Below are 20,419 nucleotides of genomic sequence, written 5' to 3' on the forward strand. Positions count from 1 at the left end.
CTTGTCCCACAAACCCTTGCGAAGAGCGTAATCTGCGACACGCTACGAGGTTTGCTTGTTCTTGTTTATATCGTAGCACCGGTGGGCGGAAAGGGTCTACCGTGATGAAAATTACATACCGGACGACGCCATATTAACTTCAGCTTATTCAGTCATCTCATTGGTTCTTTGTAAAATCATATTGTGGGCTTTTAGCCAATCTTAAGCCTCCAAACCCGACCAGCGAGAGCCCTGTTTTTTCATCAACTTAAAGCTGCAGGAGGATGTGTCTCTGCACCGGGCAACTTAGTGCCGGAGTGTGACAGTGAATCTGGAAAGTGCTCGGCTGGGGTTACTGCTTCAGTGTCCGTTTCCTAAATGATGTGAAGTTGTACATATTTTTATATTATTATTAAAAACGAGAAAAGGCGTAGCTCCAACTCTGTCTTTGCACTTCACTCTTTAAACGCAACTGAGCTGTCATCACGTCGCTGCAAGGTGAGTGATGTTTGTTCTATCAATTTCAAATGAGATTTCTCAGAAAAGAGATTTCTTTAGTCAGACAATTTATAAGCTGTCTGAAATATGACATGACTGCAGGAAAGAATATGCACGATTTGGCGCTTCTGTCAGCCCCCCCATCCCCATTGTATTTATTGTGCTGTAATATAAGTGCGGCTGAACTATAAACCAATAATCCTTTCTTTTTTTAGGTAATTTTATATATGCACGAAAATATTTGGTAAATATTTTTTTCAACTAATGTTTTTTAAGTTGTTAGGTCACAGTCTCTGACCACCTGTCACATTTATGAGTACAGGTATAAAAAAATCTCTTAATCCCCATCAGACTAATGACTCATTCAGTGATGACTGAGGCAACTTGCATACACGAGAATAAATGAGATTAGCACCAGTTTTCCTGACCTTAATGATCTTTTAGCCTAGTTATCTATATTCTAAAAAAGGTAAAGAAGTCGTGTATGAGTTATTGTGGAAAAAACATTCTGTGTTGATCAATTTTTTAACTGAAACAAGCTCATTGGAAACCATTGTAAAACGTGAATACAGTGCTTCCATCTAGTGTAAAGTTTGTGGGGAAATAAAAGTTGTAGATTAATGCTGCCGGTCTAACATTTAGCAGTGCAGGACATGTCTCTGCAAATAGCACAAACACTTTCCAGTAATCAAAATAGCAAGTGTGCTTTAAAAAAAAAGAAACTAGGTATTTTTCCACATCATATAGTGTCAAAGCAGAGGAAGCCTTTACTGTCACAGATTGTCAGGCTCAGCTGTGACAGAGAACGAGAGCAACGAAGGGCCAACTGCAAACACAACATAAACTAAAAATGACTTTATTTATTTATTATTTTAGCTGTTTACATTTCTGTGTGCTTCCAGAATATAATAACTCTGTATAGAGCTTTCAACATTGAAAGCATGCACTTGATTATATATATGTTTCTATGTTATGTATAGTTATGATGCTTTTTAAACAAAAACATTTAATTTCTTCAAAGGTGCTACTAGCTTTATGACCCATTTTTTTAATCTTCTCTTCATTTCTGTCCTCAAATGTGACACTAATAACAATTGCTAATTCTCAATATAGTTACATATGACATACTTCTCTTCATGCGGAAATATTTGCATGCTACTGTGAGCGAGTTTTAGGCCTCACATGCAGCTACATAGGAACTGCATAGATGGGTTAACCACAGGGTGTGATGGAAACAGTTTGACTGACGCATTGCATTTTTGCTGTTTTATAATCTTTCTTAAGTCCATGCAAAGAAGGAGATTTGCTCCCCTTTTTGCCAGCGTGTGACGACACAAGCTTGGAAGATTATGCTCCACTTGCAACATTGCTGATTAAAAGTGCCCTGTACCATGTGCAGCATTAGCACAGGGGTTTGTTTGCTGTAATTTGCTAGTGTGCTTCACAGACTGCTGTCTTTGACTGAGAGACTAAAGCATGGTTTGATACTTTAAAATATTCTTCTGCTTTGGGCTAGGCATCTGTGGTCTTTCTTATACAGTAGCAGCAGCTCAGCAAACCTCGTGTTACTTTCATTATTTGTACTGTACACATAAGATAACAGCAACAACTGAAACCCAGTTTGGTCCAGAAATGTGCTCATTTCTCATGTGAAGGATAGATATCTGTTTTCTGGAATGCATAGCTTTGATTGTCTCTCCGTATCTTGGTGTTCTGGTGAAGATACCGTAGCTGCGGTAGTCTTGTCATCACTTTAAACTTCCTGTCAATGAAACCAGCTCTCATAGTGTTTTCAAAACTTTCTTCGCCAGTTCTTGGTAACAACTCATGCTGCAAAGTTTAAAGGGAATATAGGACCATCAAAAAAGGAACACTTTTATTTTTATTTTATTGGAAAAAAATGTTTTCACTCTTACTTGTCTAAAAAACACATCTAAAAACACAATCTAAAAAACACATCTGTAAATCAGTCCTCCCTTCCAAGACTCAATGCGGCTCAGTTTTGTTGTTTTTTTTAAGAGGGTGTTGGTTTAACTTCATGATCATTTGCGGAGGTTAATGTGTTTTCACTTGTTGAATGGTTATTATTGAATGGTCATTGTTTTGATTTAAATCTTAAATCAAATATTAATCGAAGTGAGTCAGTGAAGTCAATTTGCTGTTACTAATTGGGGGAGTCAAAATATCAATGTTCCAACAATGCTCAATTTTCTGCTACATACTAACTGCTTCAATTCCAGTAATACAAATACAAGCTTTTTAGATAAACATGAAGCCTTTTTACAAGAGACTGTAATATAAAAAAGCTACATCATTATGAATCCACTTTAAAAACAATGAAAAAGAAATGTGTCTGTGAATATCAGGTGTGCTGTATGCACAGAAACCTTGTTTTTAATCTGTCTTTGATGGTGCGGTGGTTAGCTCTGTCCCCTCACAGGTTCCTGTTTTGATTCCCGTTCTGACATGACCTTTACATGAGGAGTTTGCTTGTTCTCTGTAGACATGCGTAAGTGACTGTAAATAATAATGGAGGAATCCTGAGTGACGTCAGCCATCTGTTACTTCAGGGGGCTTTGGAAGCCCGCCGATGACGTTTGCCATGTGGGACATGCTGTCTCAATCTAACTTTCATTTAGCCTAACAGTAGGATAAGAGCTGGAGCTAAAGCGGGTCTTAAGCCTCGTGACAAACAGCTCCTGCCAATCAGGTCAAATACACACCTTGTTATGAATAATTCATAAACATAAACTTCATAGAATCAAATACAGTATATTGAAACATGAGCGAATCAGTCCAATTTAAGCTTTTGAACCAGGCTGTGAACATTTTCATTTCTGCTGTAAAAAAAATGCTTTATTGATGGGTGTGTATGTAACTTATGGTGTTTCTGCAGCCAGCCTCAGGCAGATTCATAAACTGCAGGATTTTGCATTTTCACATTGGTTTCATTGTTCAACCCGAGACTGCTGCTTGGTTTCTTTCAGATACTCCAACTTCCTCCAACAGTCCAAAGACATGCTGGCTAGGCTTGGTAACTTTAAATTGCCTGTAGGTGTGAGTGTGCCTGGTCTCTATGTCTAAACTGTGATTGACTGGCGACCAGTCTGAAGTGTACCATGCCCTCTTAGCCAATGACAGGGACCGGCTACAGCCCTGAATGGGACAAGTAGCATGTGGATGGAAGTATTTCTTTTTTATTGTGGGCATTCTTCAATGCAGCGTAGATACATCATCCTTTTGCACATGTAGCATTTGTTTAATTAATTTAGTCAGTACAAATAGAAAAATGCATAATCTAAATGCAAAACTGTTTATTTATTATAAAATGAACTCTTTAAAGGCCCACCTGCAGTGCCTTCAAGGCCCAAGTGGGTTTCACTGGTCTATATGGAAACAGATTACTATAACACAGCTGTGCTGTTTTAATCCAGACCAGTTTAATCCTGCATTTACTATCAGTATGTAGTGGATTGTGCTTTCACTGGATTGCAGTGTACAGAATTACAGCACAACAGACATCCCCCCCAGAGACAGAGAATATAATAAATAACAAAGATTTCTACAAACACAACTCACATTTGATGGCCGGACTTTTATTGATTGTCACATTAATTATAATGAAACTTCATTTTTATTATATCTGAAATGGGGAGCCTTCAATGCTATTATAACACATAATAGGTGTGTCATAGAATTGATAAATATTTTTCATGCAGAAGCAGTGAAAATGCTACACATTGTCTGGCCTAAGCTCCTCTTAAGGGGTTATATGTTGTTTTCTTCATCATTATGTTACTGTAAACCCACTGCTGTCCTCGGATATAACAAAACACAAGAAGATGCCAACCTTCGCTTTTTTGTGGACAACATTGAAAATTGTGGACAAATATTGAAAAATGTCAGAATCTAGTGGTGGTTATAGATGCAGTCCCAAAGGCTGCATTCATGTGGTTAACTTAGGAGAAAATGGAAGAAAAGTCATCGTTTGGAAGGGGAAAAAAACAGCAAATAATTGAATTAAAAGACTTTCAGGCACATCCTAACCTCTATTTATAATTTGTGTCATGGTCCTTTATTGAACAAATATCCCTTAAACCCTGTGAAAGCATCAAAGCGGTGTGCCTCTCCTTCACACGTTTGCCCTGGGAGGTTTAGCTGCTCTTCCTTGTGCCCTGGCAGTATCGTGCTCACTTCAGCTGCACACGGCTGAAAGTGGGTCTTTGACTCGCCTGATAGCTTTTGACAGCTCACTCTCATCCCCGGTGGATCAATGGAGCTCAGCGCGCTTCATTAGAAACATCAATGTACCGCACATTCCCACAGGCTCAGCATCAACCCATGAGCTCGCTCCGAGAGGGTTGCTTTACTTTGTTATTCTCCAAAGATCACTCTTTACTTCTCGGTGAGAGTTTTTATTTTCTTCAAATGGACGAAAACTGTTGGAATATGTAGGGTTGCCATGTTTGTTTGTCATGAATGGAAACTGACTACCAGTATATACTATACGCACAGTAGGAGCCAAAATACAGGTCCATGGGATTTTAAAGTGTTTCAGTTTATGTCACATAGAATAAAAATACTTAGAAGTTTAAACACTTATCACTGAGTTTGACTGCAGGAGACAAACCAATGAAACCGCTCTCTGCAGCTGTAGACCTTTACCTTTTAAAATAACTTCGATATAAATCGGTGGGGTTTAATAAATCAACATCTCTCCAGCCACACTGAAGAGGAAAATCCTGAAATATATTGTAAATACTGTAAATTCTGAAAATATTGTTGATTGGCACAATCGCAAAATTTCTAACACTTTTGATATAAGTGAACCATTTAAAATGCAAAGCATGGACAGGAAAGCTCTGGCTGACGAAGTTGACCTTTCAACCAGAGGTTTGAAACCCAGCGCCTCTTTTGATCGGCTGTCTTTCATACTGAAACCCAACTAGCTCCTGAAGACTTTGCTTTTAGTGTGTGTGTGTGTGTGTGTGTGTGTGTGTGTGTGTGTGTGTGTGTGTGTGTGTGTGTGTGTGTGTCTGCATACGTTTGTTTGTTTTTTTTAACATGCAATGATTTCTCAGTCAGAATGTGTACATTTCCCTCATGTTTCAGCTTCAGTGATGAAATCTACTTTTTGGATTTATTTTGGATTCAGGAGAAACATGTAGCACACACAGGTTTGTGTAAGACATGAAGGCAGCATAAAGGCTTGAATATCCTTCTTTAATTTTTGGTAATGTAACCTTGTGTTTTTGCAATAATGATCATTGACATCGTTCTCTCATCTATATCAATCAATATTTCAGACATTAACGTTCAGAAATTGAAAGAATAAATCAATGTGCTTTGATAAATCTAACAGTTAACTTGAGCATGAGGAGGAAAAACCTAAAATACAAAATATAAATGCTGCGAAGAGTATCTGATTGACACAAAATGATTTGTAACTTTATTTAAATAATAAGTGAATACATTTTGGGAGTGTCAGGAGGCGGAACATGACTAAAAAAGGATGCAACGTTGATCATAAATCAAGATGGGAGGCAAAGGTCATTTTAATGTTATGAAGACAATTTGTGTCTTTAGTTCAAGCTTTATGCAATTGTGACATATTTACAAGCAAAACATATTACAAATGGAGAAAAAAATGTCTTGGTGTGCAGAACAGAGTATGAATCTGCTTAATTACATGCATGGTGATCCCACCAGTCTCCCTCTGCTTGTGTGATATACGTCATCACCCCCTCCCAATCGCCTGCGTTGGATTTTCCAACCTTTAGCCGCTGCGTTCACCCATTGGTTTACTCTTCATTGAAGAAAAAAAAAGGACGGATAATGTAGGGTTGAAAAATTTCCGCTTGTTGCTAACAGATTTGTCGCTCACCATGAAACGTTTGGAAATATTTGTTTTGTTGTTGTTGGGTTCAGTTTTTTTGGGAACACAGGAGTTGTCATTTCTGCCCCCATATGTACGTGATTAGAGATCATCACGACATAACGTCATGCAACGGTCGGAAAGTTATCATTCCTACCCCAAGCTATAACTGTATTTTAGAAGTAGAATCAAAGGCTGACCCAGATATTTTGAATGTTGTATTTCTCATAAATGTGCAAAGCTACTTATTGGAAAAACAAGCTCTTTTAATAAGCCTATTTCTCTGGCTGATATACGCTTGTTGTTATGGTGTAACTCAAAGTACACTAGCAGTTTATTTTTCTCTACTTTTTTCATCATGTTAAAAAAGTTAATTACAATGTGAGGCTTGAATTAATTCTTTAAAGAAGTTAAAATGCCCCCTGAGCAATCCTGCAATACTTCGCCTAACTGGTGCGTCGAGTTGTTGTTTTTATTCAAATGAGAAGTTGCATATTATACGAGTGAACTCTGAAGAAGTTTGTTCAACATGTACGTGTTGATGCAGGCTGCAGGGTTCATTGCAAACCCAGACGTTGCGTCAGCACTCGCTTGGAATCCTCTCTTCACATATATGAAATGTTGTTATGTGCAACAAGGACACAAAAAGCTCACGCAGCAGAGACACTGGAGAGTGGAGCTGCTCACAGAGGCTGCTGTCACCATGTAGTAGAGAGCCTGAGCCAATAGCTGCCTCGCTGTCATCATCTGCTTTTTGATTGGCTCTCTGATCATTCACACGGCTAATCAGTGAATGAATCCTTCCCACCATAGGCACTCACACGAGCACACACACACACACACACACACACATGGACGTGCAGTCACACATGCGTTCAGCCCGCCGTTGCACTGGGAAACCCAGTGTGTGTTTCAGTGTCTCTCTGGTCTGATCGTCAATAATTTATGTCTCTGGGAGGATGAAAGGCTGTTATGGCTCCAGGCATGCATCTCATACAGAGAGAGAGACATCAGCGCTCACTGTTAGAACTGTACATTTATAGACTTAAGTGAAGCTCCGTCACATGGAGGGCCTCAGAAGAACTGGTCATCAGCAGAGAGTCGACTGATTTCCTTTCCTTCGTCTGCGAAATTGGAGGTCTTTGACGTCTTTTTTCGACAAAATGTTGATAGGTTTGTAAAAGGGTACACTGTTTAACTCTTCAAAAGGGTATCAATACTGAACAGATCAAAATAAAGGAATCTGAATAATGCGAAATATGTAAATCCATAGAAACTAAATACACGATCAGCCTATTGCCCTCATCCCTTACCCAAGTGACTGATTATACACTGAGGATATCATACGTATTGTCCTGCATACAGACTAGACTTGTTCCAATATTGATACTTACACTGAAAACTGCTGCTTGTACTGGTTGACGACTAGTTTAAAATATAAGAATACAGCAGTATTTAAACAATCATGGATTTATTCTCGATGTGTTTGTTGGGCTTTTGGAGGTAGTTTTGGCTCCCCAAAACCCGCTGAGTCAATAAGTAACAAAGCAAAAGAGACCACTTTAAAGTAAAGATGCTACCATTACCCTTCAGAGCTACAGCATTTACAGATAGAGCGTTCTGTATGTTAAATATTGTAAAGCCTCGCGAGAAATGGATTCTGATCCGACTGGACATTTGATATCTCTGCATCCACGCCACACTTGCTGTCTGTTTATTTTTAAAAGTAAAAGCTCTCGAGTCATCAAACATTCACACTTCACTTTGTGATCATTAAATCTGTTTCAGGTGTAAATTAGTAAGTCTTTTCTGGTAACCGTTGCCTTGGCTTAGCATTGATTTTTAGGAACATTTCAAGGCGCTCCGCTGATTCCTCTAAGATGTTCTGCTGTGCTAAAGCTCCCTTTACCTATAATGCATGATGTGGATCAATGATGCAATACTCCACCTCACACAGTCTTACCAGGTTGAAAGTTTGGACCTCAAAAAATCTTGCTGAGCTAAAAAAAAAAAAAACCCACTGGAAGCAGGTTTTCATGAGAAACAACAGATCGTGCACACGAACGTACAGCAGCTGTTTGGTTAGCACATGAATGAAATCAGCACTTTCAACCTATTTGGTGGTCAAGTGGAGCCACTTTATCTGGCTAATTTCCTTTTAAAGTTCCCTTTCGGTTATGCCCATTCATATGTAAATACACTACAGTCTTTGTGTGTACGTGTGCGATTGTGATTCCGGGTGGGAGAGCATGCAAAAAGGCCTTTGATGTTCCTCATTCACTCCATACTCCTCTTCCCCATGTCTCATCGCTCTTTGAAGACCGTGTAGCCATGATTATTAAAGACACCCTCATTTGACTTCAAACGTATGGAATGAATATGGATATGATACGACACCAAAGTTTCCACCAACAGCACCCATAACTCCACGATCATCCTGCAGTGCGATGAACTCGACAGGCTCGGTGATCTTTAACGATCTCTGTGGGAACTGTATTTCACGATTCTTTGGAGCTTCGTGAACATTGAAATGTCTTTCTTCGTTTTTTTTTTTCTTCATACAGCTTCTCTTCACTTCTGGCATCATCTCTGTTCTGTTTCCTTATCATGCCTTGTAGAGACTTTCTGAACACCCTCTGCCTTTTTCTTCATCCTACCGTATAATTCATAACATGCTCATTTGCATTTGTCATCTCTCTCTCTCTCTCTCTCTCTCTCTCTCTCTCTCTCTTTCTCTCTCTCTCTCTCTCTCTGTCTCTCTCTCACCTCGCCCTCAAGTGAAAACAGTGTTTTCAAGAGTGTCATGGTAGCATTAGCAGCAGGTGGTTTGCACGCATCATTTTGTCCATGAACTACATATTGTTTACACTTTATACGACCGCCTTTTTCCAAAGCACACCATGTTTTTATATCACATTGTGCCCTTGAACATACCATGTGATTTTACGCTGTTTTGACAGAAAGTCCTCCCCGCTTAAAAAAAATAGTTTCAGGGTCGTAACTTGTCTTTTCTTGGATGTTTGACCTTACCTGTGCAGAACATGTAGATCTGTGTGCCCAGACAAGAGTTTGAGCTGTCACAGCTGTCTTCAGACTTTCCTTGAAATCAAATTAACAAATCTATCTTGACTGTCACCCCGTATCTCTATCTCCGTATTTTTTTACATGCTGTGCTCAAATGAGTCGTTTCCTGGAAAGCATTAAGAAATCTTTATGACACATCTTTTACACAGAAGGATGCATCCCTTCACTTTGATGGAGTATCAATCTCATTTGTGACAAGAGATGATCTTTGCCTCCTGGTAGTTGGGAGGTTAAATGTCAAAAAATGATGCAATTTGGATAATGTTTCTCTCAAACATGCTAAACCACCAGGAGAGCTTTTAATCTTTTAAAGTCTTTAATCCTATGGCCTCTCAGGATCCTTGATAGCACCAAAAAATATAAAAATGTTGGTAGTGTTGCGTCAAATCATATTTCATTTGAAGCCAAATATTGACACTTACAGACTTCTTTTAAATCCTGAGATGATTTTTTTTTTACCACTGCTCCCATCCATTCAGCACATGTGCTAACAGTGTGGTGGATCTCTGACCGGTGTGCCCTAATGGGTCGCATGAAAAATAAAACAATGAACTATTGATAAAAAATACATACATGTTTTCCACGGCTGTCTGTCATGGGTCCTTGGAATCATACTTACTTTTCTCCCCCATATAACGCCCCTAATCTCTGATGAGACCAGTCAACTGTATGTGTGGATCAATAGCATGATCGATAAGCTGGGCCGCTGGTTGCTTTGTATGGTGAGCAGCACACATTTCCTGTCTCTGTCTGCCTCTCCCTTTTGTCATGTTCCTCTCTGTCAAGTTCAAACACGGTTTATGTGCATGGGTGGGTCATCTCTCCGTTTCTGTCACTCCCTCTGTTTTTAACTCTGACGCAAAACGCTGCGCTGTAAGAGGGGAGGTCAGCAGGGGTTCAGGGAGTGGAGGCCGGATCATTTCTCTGCATAGGATTAACTATGTGTGTACGTGTGTGTGTGTGTGTGTGTGTATGAAAGAGAGATTGCGAGTGAGTTCCTGCAGGACGGAGTTGGAGCTGCTCGTTCATGTTAAATTTAGTGTTTTTCTGCCCTATGTTTTTCCATAACCAAACTGTTTGCGCTCTAATCTTAAGCAGTCCAGACTGTCAAATGTCTTCTACTGGAGGATATTTATTTTATTTTTTTAATATCTTTGTCATTATATTGTATTTTTGTTTTGTTTTAAAGGCAAAGATCGCTGTAACTGGAGAGTAAGCTGGGGACCAAACTGGGATGTAGAAACAGCTTCACTTCAGGACCATGGTGAGTGTCCTTCCCCCTCTCTCTCTCTCTCTCTCTCTCTCTCTCTCTCTCTCTCTCTCTCTCTCTCTCTCTCTATTGCATGCATGCACACATTTTTACTCCGTTTCTTTGGCTCCCTCTGATTTGCATGCTCAGACACTCAGAGCTGCAGAGAGAGCAACAAAGCAAATAAAGCACTCACTTTCTCTCTTCTGTGTTGTTGACAGTTTGTCATGCACTCTCCATTTGTGATACAACAACAACGACATAAGCCCTGCACCCTCAGACCCTGGCACACACTATCCTTGTTGTGGCCGGGGTGCCGTTGTCCATCTCTGACACCATATGGGCCTCTCTGTATGTTTGGGTTTGTGACGCCAGTGCCCTCTGCACTGCCATCTGACCTGCAAACAGAAACACAGCCTGGCCCTCATTTTCCCTTCCGTCGCTTTTTTTTTTATTTTCATAGTAAAATAACTCAAATTTTATTCCACCTGGAATATGTTAAACCTTCCCTTCTATACTTAACCTTTTCCATTGTTAATCGATGAAATCTCTTTAACTAAAATCTCAAGTCATATGGGTTGAAAGGCTGACCTTATTCATGACTGATCCTGTCTCCTCTTTAGCAAGAAGTCAGATTTTTAACCTAAGTGTGCATCATCAAGTGCCTCCACTCTGAATAATGTCACTATAGGGACTTTAACCCTGCTGTAGCGGCCTAATTTGCACATGCCAGATAAAGCCTCTTGTGCCCATGAAGGACATGATGATCCACGATTGAACTATATCCTTTACTCAGCACATTTGTTTAGTTAGATAAAGCCTGAAGCTGGCTGTTATGAATGTATTCTGTGTTTAGCGTGTTCTGTTGAGCGAGCAGGAGAAACAGGAAAAGGAACACAGGTGTGCAGCTGCATCGCATACTGCAACTCATCCTCTCTGTGCAGAGAGAGGAATTTATGGACTGGTTGCATGAGCAGATTCTGTGTTTGTTTGGCCTTTTTTAAAAACCCACCAAATGATCCAATTCTCTTCTGCCCATCTGAGCACTAAATGACACATTACTGAAGTCATGCAGCAGGATTGTTTTAAGTCGAACACAACTGCTACTCCCTGCTTCGAGGCTTTGTGGTAATTAAAGCTCCTTGCAGAGCTGCACAGCAGTCAGATAGAGAAACTGAGAACCACGTAGCTGCTGTGTTAAGGTTCTGTGAGCGCAGCACAAAAAGCCCGTTTGGCAGTCAGCAACATTTAAACTGCCAAAGATGATTTATATCAGAAAAACTAACAGTGAGACAGAAAGGATGTGACCCATACTGTGGTTTGTATATGAAGCTTCCTGTTTGCTTGAACCCTGTCTACCTCTTGCTTTTGCCTCTGTCCCTCATGAGCTTTCAAGCAGATTATGAAACTACCTCATTGATAGTAAAAAGAAGTTTATCCTTTAATTATTATTATATATATAGTTTTGGATGAAAAGCTTGTAGTGTATTTGTGCTCCAGTAATCTTACAACCTAAGCACATAAGCTAACTGCATTTGTTCAATATGGATGAAGCAACCTCAATAGTTTTCTGTCGAATGTCTTGTATTTATCTTCTTGTTATTATTTTAGAACTATTTTTATTCTGCTCCTTAAAATCTCGATAAAGTACCCTGCACTTAGCTTCCCAGCTACAACTAGTCAGGCAGGCTTCAGCTCAATCATATGCTGGTACAGAGGGATTTGACTGGAAATCTCTGTGTCTGTGGATGTCACAGATTCATTCCTGGGCTTTAATAACAGTGGGATTATTGAGGTTCAGCCATCTAACCCGGCCCTCCGTTACATTGCCTTCACATGGCTCACAATTCCACCCAGTATCATCCTTTCCTCCAAATCTAGGCTTCTCTCTTTTTCACCTCCTCATCCTGACTTTCTGCTCATTTTTCTCCCTTTTCTGGTGCATTTATACTTTTCTTCTTTCTTTAATCCCATTAATCTACAGTTTCTTATTCCTCTGCATCTCTTACACCCACAGTGATAACATGCATTTTTTAGATTTTCAGGGTTGTCTCTCTTGTTTACCTCCTCTCTTCTTGTCACCCAGACTGATACGGGTTGGGTCTGACTGTGACTAAACACTGTTGCTAGGTGCCGAGGGATGTTCCCCTTTCTGTGTGTGTGTGTGTGTGTGTGTGTGTGTGTTGTGGTGGTGGGTGGGTGCATTTTCTGTGCGAGCTGTATCGCTATGTGTCAAAGTTGGATGTTCTCTTATGTAAGCGGGTCTTGGCGGGGTAGAGCAGGGGTTTAGCTCGGGGATGCTGGCTCAGGTGGAGAGATGGAGACAGATGCTATTTTGGGTAAACTGCACTCCTCCTTACATCCTCCAAACGCATGAGTTATTCACTCACACGTGTCTCTGCGCTCCACCAGGATGAAAGGACAATGAGAGAGATGTTTACTGGGGCCTTGTACAAATATTTCCTCATTCATGTCTGTCGGCTCTTGCATATTAAAAACGAGTGTTTTATTTATTTGAGGATATTTGCTCAAGCAATCAGTAACTTCTGTGTTGCGCTGAATGACACAAGAAATTAATAGATATACAACATCAACAGTCAACTACGTAACCACTTCTATTATTTCTGAGGATGTGGTCCATTGTGCTCTTTTTCACCCTCTGTCTTTATATTAGAAGTGGGAAAAATAAACACTGGACCTAAAAAAACAACAAAACAAGTGAAAAGAACAATATATTATCTTCCTGTCCCTTATTATAAAACTACTGAATCACTGATGGCAAGTATCAATATTTAAATTTAAAAAAAAAGGTGTTATTATGACATTTATTGTTTAACGGAGGCTTGCTGTTGCTGTCCCTTGTTTTCTCTTTATGCTATGCTATGCTAACAAGCTGCTAGCAGGTTCCACGTCTATGAGCTTGGTAATGATTTTTACAAGAGATATGATAAAGAGAATGCAGAAAATCCTTTCTTTACAAAAAGCTATGAGCAATGACGTTTTATGGAGAAATAACATAAAGAGGGGGAAAAAATGATGTCATGACATCATCTTCTTTATCATTGATTTTCCAAGATAAACCCAGACTTTCATTTTTTGTCACTAAAAGGATTCATGTTCTCTCGTTTCAAAATCTGCACTCAGCATTATATCATTGTCCTCCATCACAGCCGCTGTAATCTTTCTCTATCTCTCCATTTTTCTCCTCAGTATCAGAGCATGGCACTGTCCTGGCTCCAGCATCTCCTGCGCTGTCCTTACCCGACCAGTATCACCAGTATCCACTGTCAGCACACTTCCAGCAGAGCTCTCTGAAGAGGACCGTGTGAAGGGTCATGCTGTCTGGGACTTGGCGGCGTTCTGTGGGGTCCCAGCAGTCTCCTGCAGCACCAGTGATGGCCTCCAGAGGGTTGACAGTGTGCGGGGTGCCCAGCGGCACGGTGGTCCTTGAGGCTCAGTATGACTACAACTACCGCGGGGCCGATGGACGGCAGGTCTGCATCAGGGAGGGCGAACGGTTCGTGCTCCTGAAAAAGACCAACAATGACTGGTGGCAGGTGAGGAAACAGCTTATCTTTATTTGGTGTAACATGATTTTTTATTTTTTATTTGAACAGTAATCTTTAGATTTCTAAGGAGATATTTCTTTTAAACAAAGGAGAAGCTTGCAAAATGTGTGTTTTAACAAAAAAAATCCATGAGATCAGACGCACAAATTAATTTCTGACTATACTTTCAAACCTCATGACCCTTTTTATACAGTAGCTCACAGCCTTATGCCCATTTGTTTTGCCCATTGTTCATAGGCGACTGCAGAATGGGATGGGATTAGTTATTAATGGTCTCACCATAGCAACCACTGCCATCAGTGTGACATGTGGTGTAAAAGCGCTTTGAGTAGTCTGAAGACTAGAAAAGTGCTACACAAGCTCCATTTCCCTTTAACCATAAGACTCAAATATATTCATACATCTTGACATAAAGCAACTTAATACATTCCCTTAAACAGATAGACACTGGCTTTACATTTTGCATTACTTTGGGATTATTTTTGTTGCAGATTACATGCTTCAGTCAGGATTTTTAGCTTTTAGCAGTATGATGGAGAATGCTGGATAAGCTCCAAATAATATGCAGTGTTTGTGTTGATAAAGAAACTTTAATATTAACATTTAGCAACTGTGTGCCTTTGAAGATTTTTTTTTGATTTAGAGTATTGTCATGAAGAATTCTTGTTCGAGTTTCCAACAGAACCTGAAATTCTACATGTATGATCAAATATGATCAATATGATGAGACGATATTGACTATCATTTTATTTAATTAACTTTAAAGCTTACATTTCAATTTCTAATCGGTCAAATGAGAAATCATACATTTCCCTAATACTGATTTCTTTAAGCTTTGCACACTCAAACATGATATGTGAAAGCCACACTCTGACATCCAGCACCTAATAGTTAATACCATCAAATTCCCAATTTGAAGATGGACCATCAATCTCGAGGGAAAGATATAATATAAATTCTGCATGTAGAAAGAGAAGTTGAGGGTTTTTTTCTCATTGAATCTGTTAAAAAAAAAACTGCAGCATCACATATTTCCAGCTGTGTTTTGTTGATCTCTGGTTGAACTTCTTTTTTCACAGGTTCGGAGGATCGGGGCAGCGAGTAAAACAAAGCCACTATATGTTCCTGCCACGTATGTGACAGAGGTGCCAATCGCCCCGATGCCCTCGCCACAGCGCCTGGTCATGTCCTCCTCACTGAACTCCAACCTCAGGATCCTGCCGAGGGTGTCCCTCAGTCCCAACCCAACAGGAACCAACTATGGCGAGCATCATCAAGGTAAAGACAAAAAGAGAGAGTGTGTTGTGCAGAGTGTGCACGTTCAAAACACTGTATTCATATATAAAAGGTCAAATTTTACAAATTTACATGCACTGTGAAGCTACGAGCAAACTAAAGGGCGCAAGCACCAACAAAACAGCTCAAGTTGTTTTGGTTTCATGCTGGTGCTCAAGGGCGACATCTACTGGATCAAAAAGCCGCACCTTTAAAGTAATAATAATAATGATACATTTTATTTGTCATGCACCTTACATTTAAATGAAAATCTCAAAGTGCTACAAGTATCGTGGACTTCAAAGACTGCAGATTTTCTTTTAGCGAGAACTTAACATAAGATATACTTTATTGACCCTAGAGGTGAATTAGCCTCGACTTTAGTGTACAATATACTGCTCAGTGCAATGTTGTGTATGTACCAGTAGCGTTCTATGAAGACAAACAACCAACAAGACAGATTATTGTAAATACAAATCAAGCACATTGAGCATAAACTTTTAGAATGTAGCCCCATGAGTCATTTCAAAGCTACTTATAAAAAACAAAAAGGTGTAAAGCTGTTGAAAATAAAAAGATTTGATCTAAGAGAGTCCACGCTGTCAATATGACAAATGAGAGAAGACATCCTAAAGTACATCAATAACTGAACTCCCTGAGTTGAAATACAAAAAAATTTATATTAAATTTGAGCTGTATTATCCTGAGAATTTATGTTTCATTATTTTAGATCTTCATATTAAATATACCAGGTGAGTCCTGTTTTGGAGAGACTAATAGAAGCTGATTTTTTCAAATGAAATACAAGATGTTTATGTTTAAATCTCAGCTGTCTTGCTAGGTGACTTATAATGGACTCTTTTTCAAAACATATTTTTACATTCCTCCCTCAGTAAACAAACTCTTGTACCGCTCAATGGAAAACCTCAACTCCAACAGTGCCTTCCAGGGTGCCAACAACACCACAAGTACAGGCGGAGGCCGCTTTCCTACGCTGCCCCTCTCTGGATTTAGCTTTACCCCCAATTCTCCGAGCTCCACATCAGGACACCTCATGGTCCCAGGGTCCCCTGCAGCCTCTTCACCAGGTACAGCACCGAGGAACCCCAGAGTGGTGCCCATGATCACTCGCAGCCAGAGCTCCAGCAACCTGCCAGAAAACCTGACGGAGAACACTTACGACGAGGTGGGTGGCGGACTCGGCAGTCGAGTCAACCACAGGGTGCCCAAGAAGTCCTGCAGCCAGTGGGACATGGTGGGAGGGTCAAGAAAGAACAACCATCTGCAGGTAGGAAAGAACAGTGATTGAAACGCTCAAACAGATTGTTGTTTAAAAAAGAAAAAAAAAGCTGGTCAGTATCAATGTTTGTTGCGGCTTGTAAACAACATTTAAACGAGGCCCCTCCTCCTGGGCTCATCACCTCCAGTACTGCACACTTACTGCAGGGTAAGCATGTACATTTACTGCTTACTCTTACACTGCAAACTACCTAACAATGTGACATTTTTTGTGATATAAAAATCGGAAATGTTGCAGGCTAGCATAAACTGATGCCCTACTACGTTTGGCACCTGCCTGTCCAACATAAAGCAGGCCATCTCTGGGCGGCTGTGGCTCCGTTGGTAGAGTTGGTTGACTCTCAAGCGGAAGGTCAAGGGTTCGACCCACTGCTCTACAGTATCAGATGTGTCATTGGTCAAGGCATACATAGCAGCCTCTGCTATCAGTGTGGGAATGGATGTGAATGGGTAAAAGCAGAAGACTAGAAAAGCCCTCAGTCCATTTAGTAAATCCATTTACTATTAAACTCTGCGTCCACAGCTGAAAGCCAACCCTCGGTTCACCCACATTTTGGAATGAGATTTAGCCGCATGGGATTTGCCTCACAATGATTATATTTTCTCTTCCTTATTGCTACGTCTACAATATAGTACTTGCCCATTTAACTGGTTTCCAAAACGCTATGTTGTGTCCACAAAACTCACCTGCGCACTGTTGTTGGGTGAAGGACACGCATCCTTTTCCTGTCTAGAAACGTCCTGAGTATACGAGCAGAGGACAGGGTCTCTGCAGACACAGCCCCTCATCACCACACGTGTATGTAGGACACGACAGGCACTGACTCCATCTTTATTCAGAGTTTGTCAGCGGATGTGGAAACAAATAATTCAATATATTGTAACACTGAGGAAATGTAAGCAGACATTGTGCTTGATCGACGTCTGTACTTGGCCTTAATAATCCTCCCAAAGCAGCAATCAAGATAGCATTGTAGTGACGTCAGAGCCTCCCTGTTTTACATCAGAGAGGATTAAACAAGACACTCTTGTTGAGAGTAAAACTGAAGGTTATCTGTCTGTCTGCTTCGGGGAAATCTCCCACAGCTGAGTATTCAAATCTCTCCAAAAAGAGTTTTTGCTGAACTGTGCATGCAAAGGTTACTTCCGACTCCAGATAACCGGGATCCAAGAGGAAATGACAGTGCTCCTTTTGTCTGTCTCTCATTCTCTTGTCCTCCCTCCCTGCCTGTCTTTGTATCTGTATCCCTGATTGATTTTCTCTCTCTCTGTGGACCCTCTTTATGTGAGACTTAAATACCAGTGAGCATGATTATTGCAGCCACATTCAGGTCAAAACTCTCAGATTTTCATTATACTACTCCACCCTCATGTCATATATCTGCAGCCGGAATTTTAAAGTGCAGCAATAACGATGATGAATTTTAAATTAAAGTGTTCCTCCAGGGGCCAATAACTACATCTTAACTTAAAAAGATAAGAAGGACTGATTTACAAGTACTAAAAGGAGGCATTTATGCAACGTTTGCCTTAATCTGCTCATTAGCTACACGTCCACAAGTATGTGAACACGAGTGAAAGCTGAACTTCTCATGCCAAAACAAACGGCATCAAATGGATTGTATAAAAATCAAGATTTCTCCAAGATACTGGAACCCATCTGCCTTCTTTTGAGCACTCAAAGCAGTAATGGTTTTGGTCAAAAGGTGGATGATGTAGACTCTGTGACTTTGTGCACGTCATTTCACATCACTCTTGGGTTACACTGGGATTTCCACCAAAATGAATGAATCAGCAAAAAAACAAAAGAAATACAACTCAGTGGAAACAGTTTGGTGAGCATGACACGTTTAAAGATATTTTTTTAGTGAGGTAAAATACAATCTACAATACATTACAATAACATATGATACGGTGCAATACCTGATATGTAACTCATGACAACAATATTACAGCGATCCTTCAATAATTGTTAAAATGAATCAGCAGATATCTAAAGATTACATAAATGCCACTGAGGAGTGAGGTGCAAGATACATTTATTCAGTTTCACCTCCTATCGTGCTTCATTTCATAACTTTTTCATGTCTGTCCAACAATTTCCTGCTGACCTCATTTTCTTCTTTAATCCTGGCGTCCACTTCTTCTTTGGCTTTCCGTTCATGTTACTGTCATTTGTATCATAATGACATGAGGAGGAGCCATGAATTACTGATGTGGTGTGTCAAAAGGGAAATGCTGCTACGTCAATATTTGGTCCAAGCAATCACAGGAGTGAGGATGACGATATATCGTTGTATCAATATTTTGTCTTACCTCTAATCCTTCAGATAGAAACAAAGTGATGTAGTCTGCATCATTAGGTAGGTACAGTGTCTCCAGTTATATAGCCAGTGTATTAATAAAAGTAATACACAGTAAAAAAAATATATATTTTAACTATACCAGACACAATACGGTAACGATCAGATCTCGTGACTCTGGCCTATTAATTAATCCTCACTCCCTAATGTTTGAAACTGTCACCATTAGTTCAACAACCTGTAAAGAAACAGTTTATCATTGCTTAAGATCGTAGGAAGTATCTGAAATAAAGGTTTATAACTGACACACGTGAACCCAGACAGGAAATGATGTTGAACGTATTTTAAAATGCAATATGTTCATCTGAAAATGACATTTCAAGTTTGTAAAAAAAAATATTTTTTGTAAGAATAAACATATTTGATTGTTTTTAATTGAATGGAATATTAATACATAGCTCTCAGTATATTTTCAAATATTTTTTTATTGAGAGAACTGGAAAGTGATGCTATACTTTGTAGCATCCTATAAGACAGGTTTTATTAATGGACCTTCAGACAGCAGACATTCTGACTTATTACTGCAGGAGAGGCGTCTCTAATAACACTACAGACGGCTCCATTACATTTCAGTTCGAAGGTAATCCCTGCAAATGAGCCAGTAGACACACAGTAGCACAGACATTGGTAAATATCACTAAAGTGCAGCAGCATTGCTTGATGTTATTTATTACATCTGTGGTTTACAAGTTAAAATCTGCTGCAAGACTTTTTTTTTGTTGTTGTATTCACTGTTTGTTTAAAACTCATCCATAAAATAGACCAAAATAGAAAAATAAGTGTCGGTGAAATTGAGCTTTTAATGGTAGTTAATTTAATGTAGACTAACTGATACACAGATAAAATAAAAGTGACATGCGTAGCATATTCAGTTACGTTTTAACCACTAAGGGAAGCAGCAGGAAACAGAAGCACAAGAAGCTCCAGGTGCGCTACAGGCTCAGTGCTTCCCCATGTGTGTGCCTCGCTCACTCACACATACATGAACACACACATGCATGCACACACATCATGTTCCCTCAGTCCTGATCTGAAACGACGATGTGTTATGTAACAGGATCAACCAGCAAGCCAGTCAATCAGTTAGTGAATTGTGTCTCAGATATGTTTCGTGGAAGGATGATCTCACATGCGTATCTCTTCAATTTATTTCATTGGATTTATAAACGTCCCATCTTGTATCTGTACTTTTAGTTCTATTACTCAGCGTGAGCACATGTCCATAAAC

At 39.8% G+C, this 20,419-nt stretch overlaps 1 protein-coding gene across 6 annotated transcripts in view; it reads left to right on the forward strand.

Annotated features, from left to right (window-relative positions):
- Positions 1–73: 73 nt before the first annotated feature.
- The window catches only part of arhgap9 (Rho GTPase activating protein 9), a 42,525-nt gene continuing 22,179 nt past the window's right edge, over positions 74–20,419 (forward strand). For 4 of the 6 annotated variants that reach the window (XM_079340944.1, XM_079340948.1, XM_079340947.1 and 1 more), the window contains exons 1-5: positions 74–477; positions 10,626–10,700; positions 13,896–14,242; positions 15,334–15,532; positions 16,423–16,817. In XM_079340944.1, the coding sequence (XP_079197070.1) occupies positions 14,021–14,242; positions 15,334–15,532; positions 16,423–16,817 (816 nt within the window). In that variant the 5' untranslated portion in view covers positions 74–477; positions 10,626–10,700; positions 13,896–14,020. Of the gene's footprint in view, positions 478–9,554; positions 10,701–12,954; positions 13,025–13,895; positions 14,243–15,333; positions 15,533–16,422; positions 16,818–20,419 lie in introns of those variants that run through there. The other 2 variants (XM_079340945.1, XM_079340946.1) reach the window with 2 other exon arrangements.

The sequence above is a fragment of the Symphodus melops genome (genome assembly GCF_947650265.1).
Source record: "Symphodus melops genome assembly, chromosome: 4".
NCBI classification, from domain to species: Eukaryota; Metazoa; Chordata; class Actinopteri; order Labriformes; family Labridae; genus Symphodus; species Symphodus melops.